The 19,771-nt window shown below is 39.1% G+C and overlaps 1 protein-coding gene across 2 annotated transcripts; it reads left to right on the top strand.

Annotated features, from left to right (window-relative positions):
- The first annotated feature begins 2,640 nt into the window (after window positions 1-2,640).
- Window positions 2,641-11,145, top strand: LOC126815216 (GTPase IMAP family member 4). 2 transcript variants are annotated; one of them, XM_050540811.2, is made up of 3 exons: window positions 2,641-2,762; window positions 7,884-7,919; window positions 9,403-11,145. In XM_050540811.2, the coding sequence occupies exons 2-3, from the start codon at window positions 7,895-7,897 to the stop codon at window positions 10,338-10,340; spliced, it is 963 nt and encodes a 320-aa protein (XP_050396768.1). In that variant the 5' UTR covers window positions 2,641-2,762; window positions 7,884-7,894; the 3' UTR covers window positions 10,341-11,145. The 2 variants fall into 2 exon arrangements, with proteins under 2 accessions (XP_050396768.1, XP_050396839.1); XM_050540882.2 differs by lacking the exon at window positions 2,641-2,762 and adding an exon at window positions 4,040-4,180.
- The last annotated feature ends 8,626 nt before the right edge of the window (window positions 11,146-19,771 follow it).

Raw genomic sequence — 19,771 nt, 5'->3', positions numbered from 1 at the left:
GGTTTTCGAGATATCTTACGTTATTGGAGAATGTTATTTCTTGAAACTCGTTGTTGTTTTGTACAGCCATAAATAATTCACCCGAAACCTCGCCTATAATAAGGACTAGTCATCGTGAGGTCACATAAACTTGATTGTCGACTGTTAGTCTGTGTGTCTCGATAAATAAATGAAATGAAATGAAATGGGGTTTAACGTCCTACTGTTCTGCTCCTACACTAGGCTAATGAAGAGGGGCATACGCCATACAGTGTGCTATGAGGGAAATTTTGCCCGGACAGCGGCACTACGGCCTACTCGTATATCGAATTCCAACTGTCAAGGGATCTTTTACGTGCACGCCAATGTGTACACGGGACCTCGGCTTTTCGTCCCATCCGAACGACTAGACAGCTGTCCTTGTCAGGCCCTCCGTCCTGCATCACTGACAAGGGGAAACCACGTCGGAAAATCTGGATGAACTTTCTCGGCCAATGTAGGGATCGAAGATCCGACCTCCAGGCTAGCGAGCCAGCCTCTTACCCACTTAGCCACGTGATCCCCTCTCGATAAATAATAAATAGCCACTTGAATAACGTGAAATCCGTTTTGCTTAAAATTTCAAATCTTAAAAATTTGTAACTAAAAGCTGTTGAACAGCACATTTAAGTGCATTGAAATAATACTTTGGTTTTTAAATAAGTTATTTCCCCCGAAGATTAAGAAAAAAAACATTTTAACAGGCTAGATCTATTTGACAAGGCCATATGCATAATTTCCTCAAGGTCACAAGATGTAAATAGGTGGTTTCGATTTCCGGTTGTACGTGACAAGGAGTAGGGTCGTCTGTCCAACCTCGTGGGTTTTTTACGGGTCCTCCGGTTTCCCCAACTGCTAAAGACCCCTACGCGCAAGCGAGTTATTGAAATAAAATTGAACCATATGTTAGTCCCGAAATGACCTAATTTTTGTCGAGTGGACGTTAAACTTCATGTCCTTCTCTCTGCCTTGAATGGCCACCATGCCATATCCAAAACTAGTATACTATTTATTTGTTTTCAAGCGAAGCTAATTGTAGAAAAACAGGGTATGTTTAGTTTAATCATAAATTGTTCCCAAAATTTAAAGTTTTTGGATGTTCGTGTAGTAATTTTCTATAATGTATTTATTTCAGTCCGCGCAAAAACGAAATTAAATTCTTCATTGATTTAACTCGACAACATGTGACATCGGGACGTCTGGTCGCCTATGATGGCTGGATCACAACAAGGTCACAGCCTTGGCTAACTAGACGCTTGACAGACAAAAACTGAAGACTACACAAGTTCGTTACAAGACATCAAATTCGTACCAAATAATAAAACTCAAAAATAACAACGTCCGTGTAGCAAATTATCTATAATTGTGTTTATTTCAGTCCGCACAAAAACGACAAACAGGCGAGACATCTGGTCGCCTAGGTTACAAGTAAACAAATAATGCAATCAATAACATCAGGTCACTGAGGCATAACGTAAATAATTAATGTATTCAATATTACCGACATTCCAACATAATCGGGTAATAAGTATTTTCATGTTAATTAATGTCTAATTAATAATTAATTAATGTCTAATAACATTTAAGGGCTAAAGAAAGACCTGCAATAGGCAGATTTACCGCTTGCATAATGCATCTTTAACTAGTGCATAATGCATCTTTAACTAGTGCATAATGCATCTTTAACTAGTGCATAATGCATCTTTAACTAGTGCATAACATAATATTACAGAGAAACTAATTGTGTGATAAATGAGGCTATCCAAAATAGCTACAATGTAAACATTGGGTAATCGCCGCAAACGTGGAACGTTTTCCGGTTTCAGTAAACTCTGACTTCTGTACTGTATGTCATAGATATCTAAGTTGTATCTAATACAAGAGAACGTTGTGTTCAATATTATATCTTGGCAATTTGGAAACCAGTCTAAAAAAAATTACCTGTGTCAAGGACGTTTAGCTTTGTTTTTAGAATTCAATAAAGTTCAAGGACATTTGGCTTTGTTTTTAGAACTTTTGTATATCTTCGACCCGCTTGCTCTGAAATTTTAGTTCATGTGCCCACCCCCCCGCCCAAATCGAAATGAGTTTGACATCCCTTGGCAGACGGAATTTGATGTCAAAGTAGACAGTAGCGCCGCTGTCCGGGTAAAATTTCCCTCATAGCACACTGTATATGCCCGTGTTCATTAGCCCAGTCAGAGCAGAACAGTAGGACGTTAAACCCCATTTCATTTCATTTCATTCATAAAAATACAGTACATTAAACGCCAATTCATAAAAAAAACATTCCTCTTTAACGGTGAATTATTATACTTGTTTTACATTCCGGTAAGCACAAAAAAAACCCCTCGATTTTCACGAAGTAGAATTCCCCAATAATACAGTGATAATGGGAAAAGCTGTGTTACTAATAATAGTTTTGTATAGTTAGCGTAACAGTAGGGCGTTAAACCCCAATTCATAAAAAAAAAACATTACTCTTTGACGATGAATAATTGCAGTAGTTTTATATTCAGGTAAACACCAACAAAAAAAAACCCATCTATTTTCACGAAATAGAATTCTCCAATAATACAGTCATACTGAGAAAACCTATGTTACTAATAATAGTTTTGTATAGTTAGCGTATACACCCTGATATAACAGCGTGCATCTAGATATTGATTCCATTCAAGCAGACGACATTAGTTCACGCAGTTATAGTTATATAATCAATTTACACGACACACGATAAGCAGACGGTAAGCTGACATTTTAATTTTAACTGAATTACATTACAATGTATTTAGCCTGACAAGAACAGCTGTCTAGTCGTTCGGATGGGACGAAAAACCGAGGTCCGTGTATACATTGGTGTGCACGTAAAAGATCCCTTGGTAGTTGGAATTCGATATAAGAGTAGGCCATAGTGCAGCTGCCTGGGCAAAAATGTCCCTCATAGCATACTGTATGGCGGATGCCCGTCTTCATTAGCCCAGTTCGGGGCACAACAGTAGGACGTTAAACCACATTTCATTTCATTTCACAATATATTTAGCTTACTAATGCCTTAGTCTGTTACAAACTCTATAATGGTACGAAAAACTGAGGACCCGTGTACACCTTTTGCGTGCGTAAAAGATCCCTTGGCATTTATAATTCGATATAATATCAATTCTAAAATATTTGACATTGTGCAAAAATACATGAAAGATAGCAAGAGATTTTAATACTTTAACATTTAAAGGAATATATATGTTACCATTACACTCCAAGTATTGTATATATATATATATTTATAACTCACTACCTATACATATACACAGTCTAGCATTGTTTATTGTAAACATAAGATTTAATGATGTTATATATTGGGAGAGAACTTATATAGGCCTTTGCTTATTTCTTCGCTCGCAATAGAGTAATTTGAATAAAATTTTCGAATTATTCATTTTACATTATTTATTCTCGAACTATTATAGCAAGAATGGCTAGCTCTTTATCTAAATCTTACATAATGTATCTTTAACTATTATAGCAAGAATGGCCAGCTCTTTATCTAAATCTTACATAATGTATCTTTAATATAACTATTATAGCAAGAATGGCTAGTTCTTTATCTAAATCTTACATAATGTATCTTTAATATAACTATTATAGCAAGAATGGCTAGCTCTTTCTCTAAATCTTACATAATGTATCTTAAACTAATTATTGGATTCACATATTCTATAAGATGTGTGTCATGACGGCCCTGACCTATCATAAGGCGTGAGCGGTCTATTTATACATGTATGATGTCAATGAAAAACCCCACCAATTTTACGAAATAGAATTCCCCTATAACGTAGCTATGTTATTAATAATAGTTCAGGGCACTGTTTCTCGAAATCTTAACTAAAGATAAAATCCAATTTTAGTAGATACTTCAATTTTGATTGGCTAAGCACAAAAATCAATCTTATATTATCCAATCAAATTACTAAAATGTGGATTTTTATCTTAGTTAAAATCTCGTGAAACAGGCCCCTGTATACATGTACGGTAGTTAGTGTATACACACTGATATAACAGCGTGCATCTAGATAGTGATTTTATTCAAGCATACGACATTGGTTCCTGCAGTTATAGTTATATGATATGATCAATTTACACGACACGCGATAAGCACACGCACACGGTAAGTTCACAGTTTAATTTCATTGACAGCTATCTAGTCGTTTGGCTTGGACAAAAACCAAGGTCCCGTGTACACATTGGCGTGCACGTAAAAGATCCCTTGACAGTTGCAATTCGTTATAAGAGTCGATCGTAGTGCCGCTGTCTGGGCAAAATGTCCTAATGAAGCGTAATGCCCGTCTTCATTAGCCCCCATCGGAACAGAACAGTTGGACGTTAAACCCCATTTCATTTCGTCTGTCCAACCTCGTGGGTTTTCTCCGGGTCCTCCGGTTTCCTCCATCTGCTAAAGACTCCTACACGCAAGCGAATTATTGAAATAAATTTAAACCATATGGTTGTCCCGAAATGACCTAGTTTGTGTCGAGTGGACGTTAAACCCCATCTCCCCCCCCTCTCTCTCTCTCTCTCTCTCGCTCTCTCTAGTCGTTCGGATGGGACGGAAAACCGAGGTCCTGTGTATACATCGGCGTGCACGTAAAAGATCCCTTGGCAGTTGAGTTTCGATATAAGAGTAGGCCATAGTACCGCTGCCCGGGCAAAATTTCCCTCATAGCATACTGTATGGCGTATGCTCGTCTTCTTTAGCCCAATCGGAGGAGACCAGTAGGACGTTAAACCCGATCGCATTTCGTTTATTGTAAACATAAGATTTAATGATGTAATGTTACATATTGGGAGAGAACTTATACAAACTTTTGCCTGTTGTTCAATCCAATTCAGATATATTGGGAGAGAACTTATATAGGCCTTTTGCCTATTGAAGAAAATAAACAACATTTCATTTCATTTTCATGTTCTATTCCTGGAGAGGATATATAGTACAACTCATGCCATTGGTCGACAGTTAGGCGGAAACTTTAGATTGATTTCGGTTTCCATTACACGCCATATGGGGTGACACGGTACCCGTTTTGACTTGGTTGCTGAAACTCGTACCTTTACTCCGGGTACTCAGGTTTCTTCCCACAGGAAAGGCGCAATCACTAAACAAAATAAAATAAGACAATTTGTCTGCGATATTAAAATGGTTGGAAGCGGATGTTAATTTACTATTGTAAGATTATTGCTCTTTAAATTAAACATACATTATGCAAGAGCTAAATCTGCCTATTTTAGGTCTTTCTTTAGGCCTGAAATGTTATCTAAATTATTAATCAGACATTAATTAACTTAAATCTAGACCATAATCAACTATCGATGTCATGACTAGCCTGCGATATTTACTGGATTAGAACCCGTTCTGCTGCTTCTGATTAAATCAAAAATGGATAATCGAGACTATGTTTTTTATCGTACCGACTTTAGTAATGATGATCAAGGCTAGGCGTAATTCTCTGTTCGTAGTGGATCAATTTGATTGAAATTTTTAGCAAATTCCCTTTATATTATCTATTTTTTAACTATTATAGTGGGAACTACCAACTCTTTATCTAATCTTCCATTATGTCTTCAATTAATGCTATGTTTTTACTGTTAAATTGTTTTACTCGTGGATGTACTATAAATGTAAGGTTGTTATTCATTATTGATCATTGCTTGATAAAGATACCTGTAAGAGTATTGAAACGTTGCATGTAATAAACCAAGAAATAGTAAATCTATAAAGTTGTGTTATTATGAATTAATTAGAATTGTTTAATTAATAGGATTAACCCCTTTGAGGTATAGAGTATACATGTAGTAGGTAGCAAATGAAATGAAATGAAATGGGGTTTAACATCCTACTGTTTTGCTCTGATAGGGCTAATGAAGATAGGTATACGCCATACAGTGTGCTATGAGGGAAATTTTAGCCAGGCAGCGGCACTATGGTCTATTCTTATATAGAATTCCAACTGCCAAGGGATCTTTTACGTGCACGCTAATGTATACACGGGTTTTTAGTTCCATACGAACGACTAGACAGCTGTCCTTGTTAGGCCCTCCGTCCTGCACCACTGACAAGGGGGAATCACGTCGGAAAATCCCGATGAATTTTCTCGGCCAATGCAGGGATCGAACACGCGACCTCCAGGCTAGCGAACCAGCGTCTTACCAACTAATCCACCGTGGCTCGCTAGTAGGTAGCACCCGAGAAGGTTTGTTTTTGAGTTGGTAACGTACGACATATAAACCCAAGAAACAGTCAGTTCTTTAGTTACGTTTAACAACTATAAACTTATTAGAAACCTGACCAGTTGTTCTCGTATTTAGTTCCAGCCCCATATATAACATTATATTGTATCTTTAAACATACATTATGCAAGAGATAAATCTGACTATTGCAAATCTTTCTTTATTAATTAGACATTAATTAATTGATCCAGGCCATAAGCAACTCTTGATGGCATCGGATTTCTCCGATATTAAATAGATTAGAACGATTCAGTCCTATTTTGGTTTAATTTAAAAATGGAGGAGCGAGACATAGCTTCGAACAACCAGTACCATGGTTGAAATTATTGCATATGTCTTGTCAAACCTTCAAAGGCTAATATCTTCGCTCGCAATAGAGTATTTTGAATGAAATTTTCAAATTATTCATTTAACATTATCTATTTCCGAACTATTATAGCAAGAATGGCTAGCTCTTTATCTAAATCTTACATAATGTATCTTTAACTATTATAGCAAGAATGGCTAGCTCTTTATCTAAATCTTACATAATGTATCTTTAACTATTATAGCAAGAATGGCTAGTTCTTTATCAAAATCTTACATAATGTATCTTTAACTAGTATAGCAAGAATGGTCAGCTCTTTATCTAAATCTTACATAATGTATCTTTAACTATTATAGCAAGAATGGCTAGTTCTTTATCTAAAACTTACATAATGTATCTTTAACTATTATAGCAAGAACTATTAGCTCTTTATCTAAACCTTACATAATGTATCTTAAACTAATTATTGGATTCACATATTCTATAAAAGTCAGATCTCGTGCACTCAAATAATGAGTGACGAATTTCGACATAAAAAGAGTTATAATTTGGTAAACATTTAATTATGGGTTAATAAAAAAAATAACACGTGTGACACTTCTGGTGGTACGTTTTCAATGTCCATATAAGGGTGGTTTTGGACGTCATTAGGCTATTTAACCAATCAATATAATTAATTACGTCATATTTGACCAATTAGAGAATTGAAGGTCCAAACCCAAAGCTACATATCTCTGGGCATTCGTCTTGTCTACGATATCACCTATGGTGGAAGTGGACGTAAAACTCTAGGAAGGAGCGAACGAAGGGGCATTCGTCAGACAGCCGCTAAATTCCAGAGGGAAAAGATGTAGCAATTTCTATCAGCAGACTCCCAGCGAATCTGGGTGGATTGGGATTGAGAGAATAACTTTATTGTAATCTATACTTGTATCTTATGTAATCAGTGCTTGGTGTATAAAATGTAAAAACGAACTGATACATTGTTATTCCTGGTAAGACAAACGTCTTAACTACTGAGAAGACAAACGTCTTAACTACCGAGATAGTAAGAAGAAAATACACAACGTGAAAAGGGAGCCAAAGAAGAGAATTAAAAATACCAGACGATCACAGGGTTATTAAGATCTGTAGTAAGAATAGAGTGCATGAGTCATACGAAGGATTTGGCGACCGGATTTGCTCGGCCCGCTTTCCATATATGGCAAACGACCATGGTGCTACACTATCCACCTACACCAATAAATTTATTTGCTGAACTTCATTTTTTATTTTGTAGATTAAAAAATTATGGCGGCATCCAGTATAAATAATGGTAGGTGAAATTTCGTTTCGTTTTTTTTTTTCTTAATTTCGTTTCGTTTCTTCTTAATTTTGTTACCAGAACAGAGGGGGCACAATAGTAAGTAGTATGGCACATCTTAATTCGTGTATAAAAAAATTGGCCCATGGTATGTGAAAAAGTTGGCAACCTTTATACTGCCTTATATTGTCGTCGCCCTCTTTGTTCGGCGAGTCGTCCATTCGTCCACCCGTCGATCTGTCACCAGCCATTTATTGTGGACATTCTGTAGGCTAATGATAATCATCCAATAGACTTTAAATTTAGACACATTGTTTACATTCATGCGATGATCAAGAATTCATGCGATGATTAAGAATTCGTGAGATGATTAAGAATTCTATATTTCGAACAACTAAAGTTATCATTTGCTTACCGCTATATGTTTGGTATAATGAACGTTATCTCCAGGAAGAACTGAAGCCAATCAGTTTTGAATTATTTCTGATAATTACGTCATAGTTTGCTACCTGAGACCAGTTTTACTGTCGCTCTTTGATTTGGAGTGATGCAGGACGGAGGGCCTTACAATTACAGCTGTCTAGTCGTTCGGATGGCGTGCACGAAAAACCGAGGTCCCATGTACACATTGACGTGCACGTAAAAGATCATTTGGCAGTTGGAATTCGATATACGAGTAAGCCGTAGTGCCGCTGACCGGGCAACATTTCTATCATAGCACACTGTATGGCGTATGCCCGTCTTCATTAGCCCAGTTCGGAGCAGTTGAACGTTAAACCCCATTTCTTTGATTTGGTACACCAATCGAATGATGCTCCCTCCACACAATTCTTTGACTGGGTGCACACCTGGAATGATGCCCCAACTACCCACCTCTACCCAGTCCTATCATAACAAAATTATTAGCTAACGAAATTTCCGCCGTCTGCGTGAAGTCGTCTTAGTTATTGACCTGTCACATAAAACACCACATCTGTGTCAGCGATACAAGCCTTTACTAACCAGTCCTATTTTATCTATACGGATCATATTAGTCTTGTTCATCCTGTACTCTCAAATCTTTACACCGAGAAATGGTATTAAACCTGTTAAGGCGTTAACCATCCGGACACCCCCTCCCCCACCCACAACATCTATAGCTTTTGTTGTTATCATAATACAAGGTTCATATAATTGGGGGGGGGGGTCCGAATGGTTAGCACGTGTGCGCTGTATCTTAAGGTCTGTCATTGAGTCAACTGGCGTGGTTTCGATTCCCGGTTGTACGTGACCAGGAGAGGAGTCGCCTATCCAACCGCGTGTGTTTTCTACGTGTCCTCCGATTTTCACACACTGCTAAAGACCCCTATGCGCAAGCGAATTATTGAAATATAATTGAACTGTGTGTTAGTCCCGAAATGACCTAGTTTGTGTCGAGTGGACTTTAAACTCTCTCTCTCTCTCTCTCTCTCTCTCTCTCTCTCTCATATAATTATGATTTTTCTTTCCATTTCAGAAATCAGAATGGTTATGGTCGGTAAAACGGGAGTGGGAAAAAGTGCGTTGGGGAACAGCTTGCTTCGAAGACATCACTTTGAATCAAGCACTATTGGAATGTCCGTCACGTCTAAATGTAAATTTGCGCAAGGTAATCTTCGTGATGGTACCAAGATCTGCATCGTCGATACACCAGGGATTTTCGACACCAGAAAGAGTAACGAGGAAACCACTATGGAAATAGTCCGGTGCATCGGCCTGTCTTCACCCGGTCCCCACACCTTTCTCTTTGTCCTCAGCATCAGCCGATTCACCAAGGAGGAGTTGGATACCGTAAATCATCTGGTAGCTGTCTTTGGAGAGGATGTCATCAACCATGTTGTAATCGTCTTCACTGGTAAAGAATCTCTGACGTTCGAGAAGCTAACATTGGCCGATTATCTGAAGAGAGTTCCACCGGAGCTCAGCGAATTAGTTCAACGATGTCGTTCACGCTGCGTCACCATAAATAATCGTGCAGATGACGCCGAAGTTCAAGCAGATGTTGATGGAATTATTAATATGGTGAGGAGAACTATTCATGAAAATGGCGGATCTTACTATACGGGAGAGATGTACAGAGCGGCAGAGGAGGCACTCAACGAAAAAATGAGGTTAATCGACGAGGAAAAACATAGAAGGGAAAGAGAACTCCAAAAGAGACACGAAGAACTTGAACAACGGGAGAGAGAAATCGAAGAATCTGCTTCCAGGCGAACACAAGAGCATGAGAACGAGAAGAGGAGACTAGAGGCTGAGTTACAAGCACTGAGGAATTCTGATACTCGTCAACAGGTGCGTGAAGAGGTCGAGTCGTCGCCGAAAGATGGGATTCTTAAAACTATACTCAAGACTGTTGGTACTGTACTTGTTGGCGTTCTTTCTGGTATTGCAACAAAGCGCTGTACTATAAGTTAAAGTGACGGTGCGTCATTTGGATTTATCTCTAGAATATGAAATTTCCCAGGAAAATGCTAATTGTAGGCCGGTTGCGGAGGTTCGGATGTTTCCGGAGTCCAAAATGACCGCTTTATATAAATGAGAATTCTGGGGAATACTAAACCGAACCCTAAACCTAACCCTTTTTAGAAGACTGAAATCGGATCCAATTTACCTATAACCCCTCTTAAAAGTTTTAGGGTTAGGGTTCGGGTTAGAATTTCCCAAAATACTCATTTATATAAAGCGGCCATTTTGGCCTTCAATTAGCATCTCCCAATTTCCCACGGTTTAAAGATGCATAATTTAAGATTTAGATATTAGTTAAAACAATACAATAGATAATGGAAAGGGAATATATTGACAATTTCATTCTGTGCAATGTTGTAATGGCCGTTTGAAGAACAGTGTAGTCCCGAGTGTCATTATTACCGTTGTTACAATAAAAAAACAAAGTCTTGATTATCCATTTTTTTAAATTAAATTATTAACTGGCAATCGTGTTTAAATTCGTTGAAAATCAAAACCATCGGATGATCTAGAAAGTTGATTATGGGCTTAGCATGTGAATAGATTTCTAATTAGTGTTTTAATATAATGCTTGAGGCCTAACAGAAGATCTGCCTTAGGTAGATTTAGCCATTACATGATGTATGAGTTTGGACTATGGTGCACAAGTAGGTAAATGCGAACCTGTCCAGATATGAATCAAGGTTTATATTCAGATATCAATCATACTTTAGCTGTACGTTTTTTAAATAAAATATAATGGATGCCACTCAAACGGTTTTATTTGTTTTCTGTAGAAACAGATATAAATTTGCTGTAAATCTAGGTTTATGGTTATGGACTTACAGTGTACTTAATGGAGCCTCGCTTGGCATGGGGTCTCGGGTTTCCCCTCGTTGCTGGTCGAGGGGGCTGCTTGGGGATCTTCCTGTGTTGCTTCCACTTGTCAGTTGTACAGGATGGAGGGCCTAACAAGGAACTGTGTCTAGTTGTTGGGGTAGGACACAAACTAGGTCATTTCGGAGAGAGCGAGGGAGAGAGAGAGAGAGAGAGAGATGGGGTTTAACGTCCACTCGACACAAACTAGGTCATTTCGGAACTAACCTATACTTCAATTTTATTTCAATAATTCGCTTGCTTGTAGGGGTCTTTAACAGTGGGTGGAAATCGGAGGACCCAGAGAAAACCCACAAGGTTGGCCAGGCGACCCTATTTACATAGAAGCTGGGAATCGAAACCACGCCACTTGACTCAGTGATAAATGTTATGATCGACGTGCACGTGTTAACCATTCGGCCGACCACTCCAGCCCCAACCCTCGGCTATTTAACAGACTGCTATTCAAGAGTGGTCCTTCTTGGTTGACGGGAACAGAGCGCGTTGTTTGGATTTAACGAACTGAAGGTTCAGGGGTGGACGAGGGCTCGAGGGTCGGACGGCCGGGGTCCGAGGATCCAGAGGGGTCAGGAATAAAAAATTAACATATATTTTTTTCAAAATAAATAAAATTCATCTTCGCTTGTATTGTAAAATATAATGGTTTAAATCTGAGGAGAAAAATGGTATATGAGTGGGGTGTGGGAATAGTGAATCTAGCTAGTTTCGTTTTCTAATCACGCATTCTTCACGGCGATGCCCCCCCCCCAAAAAAAAAACAAAACAAAACAAAACAAAAATTGATCCGAGGACACAGAGCTAGACAGTCCGCCCCCTGTCCATGTACATACACGCAAATGAATGCTTGGTCAATTTCCCACATCTCGCACTGCATTCAAAACTCCCCAGGGGTGTTGAGTGGCCGAATGGTTCGCGCTGTATCATAAGGTCTGTCATTGAGTCAACTGGCGTGGTTTCGAATCCCCAGTTGTACGTAGGTTCGCCTGTCCAATCTCGTGGGTTTTTTCTTCGGGTCCTCCGGTTTCCTCCTACTGCTAAAGACCCCTACGCGCAAGCGAATAATTGAAATAAAATTAAACCATATTTTAGTTCCGAAATGACCTTGTTTGTGTCGAGTGGACGTTAAACCCCATTTCTTTCTCTCTCTCTCTCCTTCCCTCTCTCTCTCTCTCTCTCTCTCTCTCTTCAAACTCCTCAATAAAATGGAATCAACCTGTGCATTAAACCACATCCCTACACTTATCAAGGGTTCCTTTATCATCCGGCCCAGCATCACTAACTACTCTTATTTCGAATTGCGACTGTAAGGGGTTTTTCTAGGTCCACGGGACCTCGGTTTTGCACACTTTCTGTTCCTTACCACTGACAAAGGCTAACCAACCAATCAGGAAAATCCAGATGAACCGTCTCGGTCAACAACGCGAGCGATCACGAGAGCTCCTGGTACGCGAGCCAGTATCTTACCCACTAAGCTCCCCTTATTTATTTTTAACAACATACATCCCCCTTTCTCTATAATTCACACACTATTCGCATACCCAACTTACGCTGTCTATAATTATATATATTTTCGATTTATGCCCCCCACCCCCACCCCAACAAAGTGCAAGAAATTTTCGAGACGCAAAGGATGCATGTTCCTGAAGCAACGACCGAGAGTTTACGGATGATGTACGGAAAAAAGCCCGCGGCCTTCCTTGTTTGTGACTGACCCCCCCCCCCCTCCCCTCCTGCCGCCTACCCCCCCCCCCCCCCCAAAAAAAAAACCACAATAACTCTGTCTACGGGCCTAGATACAAGGGAGGATACAAGGGATTTTACAAAAGGGGTGGGGTAGGGTTCAGCCAAACCAAAGTCTCGTCGGGCGTATCGAGGAAAGCATATTTTGGTGACACTTTCAAGCGATTATGTAGAGCAAAAACACAAGGCAAAGTCGACTAGAAATGACATTCGTTGCATTAAAAGAGAATGTCACATTCTTTGGTGCAGTTTCATATGTTCACACAATATTTCCAACAACGATTTGTTAGAAATGAAAAAGAAAATCAGCCAAGTTCCAGGCGGAGCGAACTCATTGTAGTTAAGGTCTTTGAAGCTTGATAATTACAAATATACTGTTTATGTTTTTATATAATAAACGATATTATATTAAATATATCTCATGTTTTTATATAATAAACGATATTATATTTAATATAGCGTGATGCGAACAACTCAATTAAGAATAATAATTACAGTTTCATCTTCCAGGTGACCGGCCCAGGTATGGGGTCTTATTTAAAGGGCCAATCTCGATTATATTTTGGAGAATAAAACTGCTTAATTTTGTGTTAAAAGCTCTTAACGTGATTACGTGATACGTTTTCAAACAACTTAAACCAGTCAGTCTTCATCTGGAAACGGAGACCCGTGTCCCAACCAGTATTATACGGTGTTTGCATGGATAAAACTAGACTTTTATTTATAGAAAATAACGTGTAGGTGAAGTGTATGTTTCGCTATCAAGTACACCACGTGGTGTATAGACCTCTATACGGCAATAGGTTATCAGGTCACCCAACCCAAAAAAATTGACCCGAAATCTTAAAAGGGTTACGTGTCCGGTAAAGCGGTTTTGGCGTTGCGTCAAACTTCTCAATATTTCAAACTGAAATTTTGAGACAAAGTAAAGGTACCATTCTTCTATATTTTGGCGCTTAAATTTCATACGTACACTTTTGTTTCTGAGACTCTGTTAAAATCCGGGATGTTCCCTTTAAATAGAAATATTGAAAGATTATACAAAATTGACAAATAATGATAAATTCAGATGTTAATGAAATCCTTATACGGCATTTAGTAACTGAACATCTGATATAAAACACAAATCTATATGGCAAACAATCACTGGGTTTATTTCACACTACGTTTCAATAAGTTCCTCTTGTCGTTCTCAAGTAAGTAATGTAGTGTGAAATAAACCCAGTAATTGTTTTCCATATAAATTTGTGTTTTATATCATATGTTAATCAGAGAGAATTTTCTATTGTAGTGAAGACAATTACACCTCCGTACGTCCCCTTTCTGAACTTAACTAGGTCGCTTGTGGGAAATGTGACGCAAAACAACTACTGAAATTCATAGTCCCAATACTAAAAATTTCAACAATACCAAAAATGTCATACTCTTATTTACTTTGTGAACTCAAGTAGGTCGCTTGTGGGAAATTTGACGGAAAACAACTACTGAAATTCACTGTCCCAATACTAAAAATTTCAACAATATGTTTTACATGAAAGAAAATAAATGTAAACAAGGGGAAATTAGATATGTACCTTATTTTAGAAACTCACTTTTCAAGCGACAGATATATAGATTATAGTATCGTTCCCACAGTTAATTACAATTCTTGAAATCATGATTTAAAAGTAGGGGAAAGGGGAGCACCCGAGTTGAACTTTACAATTAAGTAGGCCTCAGCATCTTCACACTTTAAAACCAAACAAAACCAATATGACATAATTACAACCATATAATATAGTGGTTTTCTTTTGCCAATTTGTCTCTCAAGGAAGGCTACACGGTTAATGAAATAGAAATCAAAAAAACTGTTTTCAAGAAATCGACTTTGGGGTAAATATGTTTTGATTTTTGTACGTAGCTACTTTGTTCTTCAATGACATTGACATGACCCTTAAACCAATAACTGTAATATACTATTCAAAAAAAGTAGGGGATATTTGATTTTTAAGTGTTATTAAAGTCACCTAATGAAACTGACGAAGAAACAAATGACAAAATGAAATGAAGTTCACATTCATCGATTTATTCCAAATGATCGTTAGACTAAGTAAGGCACAGACTGACCATTATAAGGGTAAAATGATACCCGGGGTCAAACAGCAAAGTTACCACAGCATCACAACCAAGTCAGTAACGGGTAAATCCTCCTCTGTTTGCCAAACAAGCATTGATCCGACGTGGCATACTCCTAATGAGACGTCTAAGGTCATTTTGGTCCAGATTGTCCCATTCCTGTTGCAACGCAGCAGCAAGTTCTTGGACATTGGCAGGACGTTGTTGACGTTGACGTAACCTCTGTCCAAGCATGTCCCAGACATGCTCGATGGGGGAGAGGTCGGGACTCAGTGCTGGCCAAGGTAATGTGGTGATGTTCTGTTGTTGGAGGTAACCTGTAACGATCCTGGCCCTGTGACATCTTGCGTTGTCATCCTGGAAGATGAAACGGCGGCCATGACGTCGTGCGAACTGCACAACATGGACTGCCAAGATGTTGTCCCGGTAGTACTGGCCTGTAACACGCCCTGCAACAACATGTAAAGCCGTTCTTCCAGCAACAGTGATGCCTCCCCACACCATAACAGAACCACCCCCAAATCGATCATGTCTGATGACGTTAACGTCTTGGAAGCGCTCGATTCGACGACGCCACACCCTCCTACGTCTGTCCAAAAAATCAACAGTGAACCGTGACTCATCTGAAAACATCACATTGCTCCAGCGTCGATTATCCCAGTGTTGACGATCCCTACACCAACGACGTCTTGCCTGAATGTGATGATCTCTCAAACAAGGGATCACGCGAGGACGTCGGGCGCGAAGGTGACCCCTATGCAGTCGATTCCGAATCGTCTGGCCACTCACTCTCACACCAGTGTCTGTTTGAAGACGAGCGCTGATGTGATTTGCTGTGATGACACGATTTCTCAAGGCCAAGGTACGGATAAATCGATCCTGGGCTTGAGTTGTCGCCCTTGGTCGACCTGAGCGTGGTCTGTCCTGTACATATTGTGTATCACGGTATCTGGACCATAGCCTGCTTATGACAGACTGAGAAACATTCAGCGTCCGCGCCACAACCGCCTGTGTTGTGCCGATCTGTAGCATTCCAAGGGCACGTAACCTTTCATTTTGGGTAAGCCGACGCATATCAAAATTTGTTTTCTGGTCACTAAAACAATTAAACTGATGTTTCCACCCTGGAATTCAATGCCACAATGACTGTAACATTCAAAGTCAGAGTCGTGCAAATCTTGGGTTGGACCCCCATGATGATCCCAAGCATCACATGCATTCCATGCGGTAGCTATTGGTGCGTTTGGGCGTCACATGTAACTGGAAATGTTTCTTCTGTTAGGTTCTATAGTGACTTTTTTCGTAGTCATTTGCATATTTTAGTATTATGCCCCCAAAATCAAATATCCCCTACTTTTTTTGAATAGTATATATAGACTATTTATTAGACATTGCCCCATGTCCCTTACATCAATAACTGTCGTGTATTAGACTATTTAATAGATGGCACCACCATTCGTACAGCTTTACTCATACAGGCAAGTGGGGGGGGGGGGCTCAACTTACCCTGACCCTGAGGATCAACTAATCGCCCTCTCCCTACACACGATTTTCTGGGATTTACAACAAGGATATTTATAGAAATCGTCATTGCTCTGTCCAATTAATTATTTGTAAGGCAGCTGCAACATGATATAAACATGTCATGTTGGGGCGTGTTCGTGTAAGCTTTTTGGAGAAATTGTACGTACGTGTGACGCATACTAGTATAACATTCCGTCTCCTAGCTGATGATTTCAGTTCTGTTTTTTTACTGTCGTGCAGCTACTTGTCCTCGTTGCCATCTACAGTTTATGAAAAGCATAAAGTAAGTTGATTGTTTCATTTCATTGAATTTAAAACCGCGGCAGGGGCGGATCCAGAGGGGGTGGGGAAGACTAAGATATGAAATATCGAGACTTTGTTTATTATCGCAAAATAGACTATATTATGAAAACTTCAAACACTCATAACTTAGCTCAAAATAAGTTGATTGAACAGAAATTTTTAAGATATGAATTTTCCATTATCCATTTTTAAACTATTGTAGCATGAACGGCCAAATATCTACAGTAAAAAGAATAAGAGTACTAAAAATTATTAAGCCCTCCTTCCTTATTAAACTAGCGCGTGCACGGTGTATCATAAGGTCTGTCATTGAGTGGTTTCGATTTCCCGGTTGTACGTGACAAGGAGTAGGATCGCCTGTCCAACCTCGTTGGTTTTCTCTAGGTCCTGCGGTTTCCTCCCACTGCAAAATACCCCTCATGATAAGACGCACTGAAACAACACCCGGACACATCGTCCATTTCGGAAAATGGGGACATAAATGCGAAATGACATCTCCATGACATCGATGGTTCACAATATAATTTTTTTATTTATAAAATTCAGTAAAATAATGTAGCCTCTACCGACTACTTGCGTTTTGTGGAAAGCGTGACATAAGCCTAGAACGGAAGATTGCAGAACATCCATATGGTTCGTCTTATCATGACGCCAATGTCTCACACGAAATCTATTAAAAATTGTAGGCTCAATGGGGATCTCGTGGATTAAATATATTCCAAATTATTGTGTTTGTAATAATTACATTTGTACTTACTTTCATCTACAGGTTTAACTTCCAGTGATTTAACAGTTGTCATCTTTTCGTCAGTGACTGGATCTGATTGGTTGATATCAACCTTTATAGTTTGTACAGGGTTTTGACTTTCTTGACCATCTACAACAAATAAAAAGTTTTAAATAAAACGACCTCAGACATAACATGACATGTCTTTGCACAATAACAAATCGACTAACTAGATATCAACAAATGAACACGTCTTCAGTCGAGTCATATCGGAATTTAACTAGATTAAACCCTCGAATACAGTTAAATGAAATGAAATTTAGTCAACACTTAATAATAAATATATAAACCTACCTTCTAAAAGTTTAGCCAAACTATAATGGTGTGTTTCTTTCAAAGCTTTCACAAATATTGGAAAACTTCCTTTACATTCTTTAATAAGGATGTTTAACAGCTTGATGGTTTTCTTTATTGGTGAGTCTACCATGTCTATCGCAGGTTTATCTTCAGGTAAAAGTATACCTTCATCGGCCAGGTAGTCACATATAGACTGGGGGTCACTGATCCCATCAATGAGTTTCAATTTAACTTCCTCCATACGTCTCAGATCCTCACCAGCCATTGGTCCCCTTTCTTTTGATTTGATGCTAGATGGATTAAGATGAGTAAGCAATTAATATATTTAGAACAAATAGTGAACGTTTTATACATTCGGTAGCAACATTGTATCGATTTGACATGGGCACTAGGAATCTTTGTCTCGTAATTGTACACGAGCGTACCATGGCTAATGCAATGAAAATTCATTGTCCAGTATGAAATGCATGGAAATAACAAGACATGTTATCCTCCATTTCACGATTGTCGATTTCGATCTGTGATCTCCGAGTATAGCATTTTAAACGTATCCATATGTTGGTAGTCAGGTTACATGTTTATTTATCACATGATTGCGGCATGTCTTTTTATTGTTTGTGGTGTGATTACGATCTGGAGGGTTCGATATTGAATTGTTTAACAGACGTTAATCCCAAATGCACTTCTATGGTAAAATAGTTTGTAAAATAGTTTGTTAAATACGACACAGATGTCAGACCCCTGCAAATGTGTAGGGCGGTCCGGTGATGAAATGTGAAGCCTCCCCACTCCATTACACTTCCCCCAACCCATCGATTCGTTTCGAAGACGCAGCAGTCTGCAAGACGTTCCCCAAGACGTCTCCACACACGTTGACGGCCATCAGCGTGATAAAGATGAAAGCGACTCTCATCACTGAAGAGCACACTTTGCCAGTCTACTCTTCTCCATGTCTGGTGTTCTTGAGCCCATATCAAACGCCGCTGACGGTGATGATCCCTGAGGATAGCTCCAACATAAGGTCGTCATGCACGGAGTCCTACTTCTCTTAGACGACGTCTTACGGTGTTGGCACTTACTGGTCCTTGTCTTCCGACGACTGCTGCACCTGCACCCAGATGAGTGACCCGGATGTAGCGGTCTTGAGCCTGGGCTGTAACGCGTTGTGAACCAGGACGTTGACGGTCACGTGTTGATCCAGTAACTCGAACACGTTCCGCCAACCTTACAATAGTGGACTGATGACAATTGAAGTGTCTGGCAATAGCACGTGTAGACATGCCAGCCCTGGACATTCACATGGCTTCATTCCGTTGATTTTCAGTAAGTCTCGGCATCTCTAGCTCGATTCCTTCACACGCCCAACAACAAATTACGACAGATTTCCGTTTCACAGTTCATGTACTGAACATTAAGTTGAAAACATGCTTTTAAAGGGCTCACACACAATGCTGCACGTGAATATTGGGTTTTTCATGTGCATCTCGTGCAATTTTTTTTTTTGTGCATACCGGCCGATATTTTTTGCGTTTGGGAGCATTGTGTGAAACAATAGTTCATAGTATTGCATAATATTATACATACAAAACCACCTAGTAATAAAATATTTGGGGGGAAAAGTGGTGCGTATTCCATGGCGCTCAGTATATAAATAAAATAAATAAAATAGAAGTATTTCCAATGAAAGGCAGTTTTCTACCTTGCGGGGAAAACAAAAGTATCATTTTAGCTGTAGAGT

The sequence above is a fragment of the Patella vulgata genome, chromosome 1 (genome assembly GCF_932274485.2).
Source record: "Patella vulgata chromosome 1, xgPatVulg1.2, whole genome shotgun sequence".
Lineage (NCBI taxonomy): Eukaryota > Metazoa > Mollusca > Gastropoda > Patellidae > Patella > Patella vulgata.
Note: the sequence above shows the minus strand (reverse complement) of the source record. Positions and strands in the feature narration are given on the sequence as shown.

Bases quoted from the DNA above. Each gene is read 5' to 3' on its own strand.
- LOC126815216 (XM_050540811.2), top strand. From the start codon at position 7,895: ATGGCGGCATCCAGTATAAATAATG. The intron at 7,920-9,402 runs GTAGGTGAAATT...TTTCCATTTCAG, and splicing joins GGCATCCAGTATAAATAATG to AAATCAGAATGGTTATGGTC.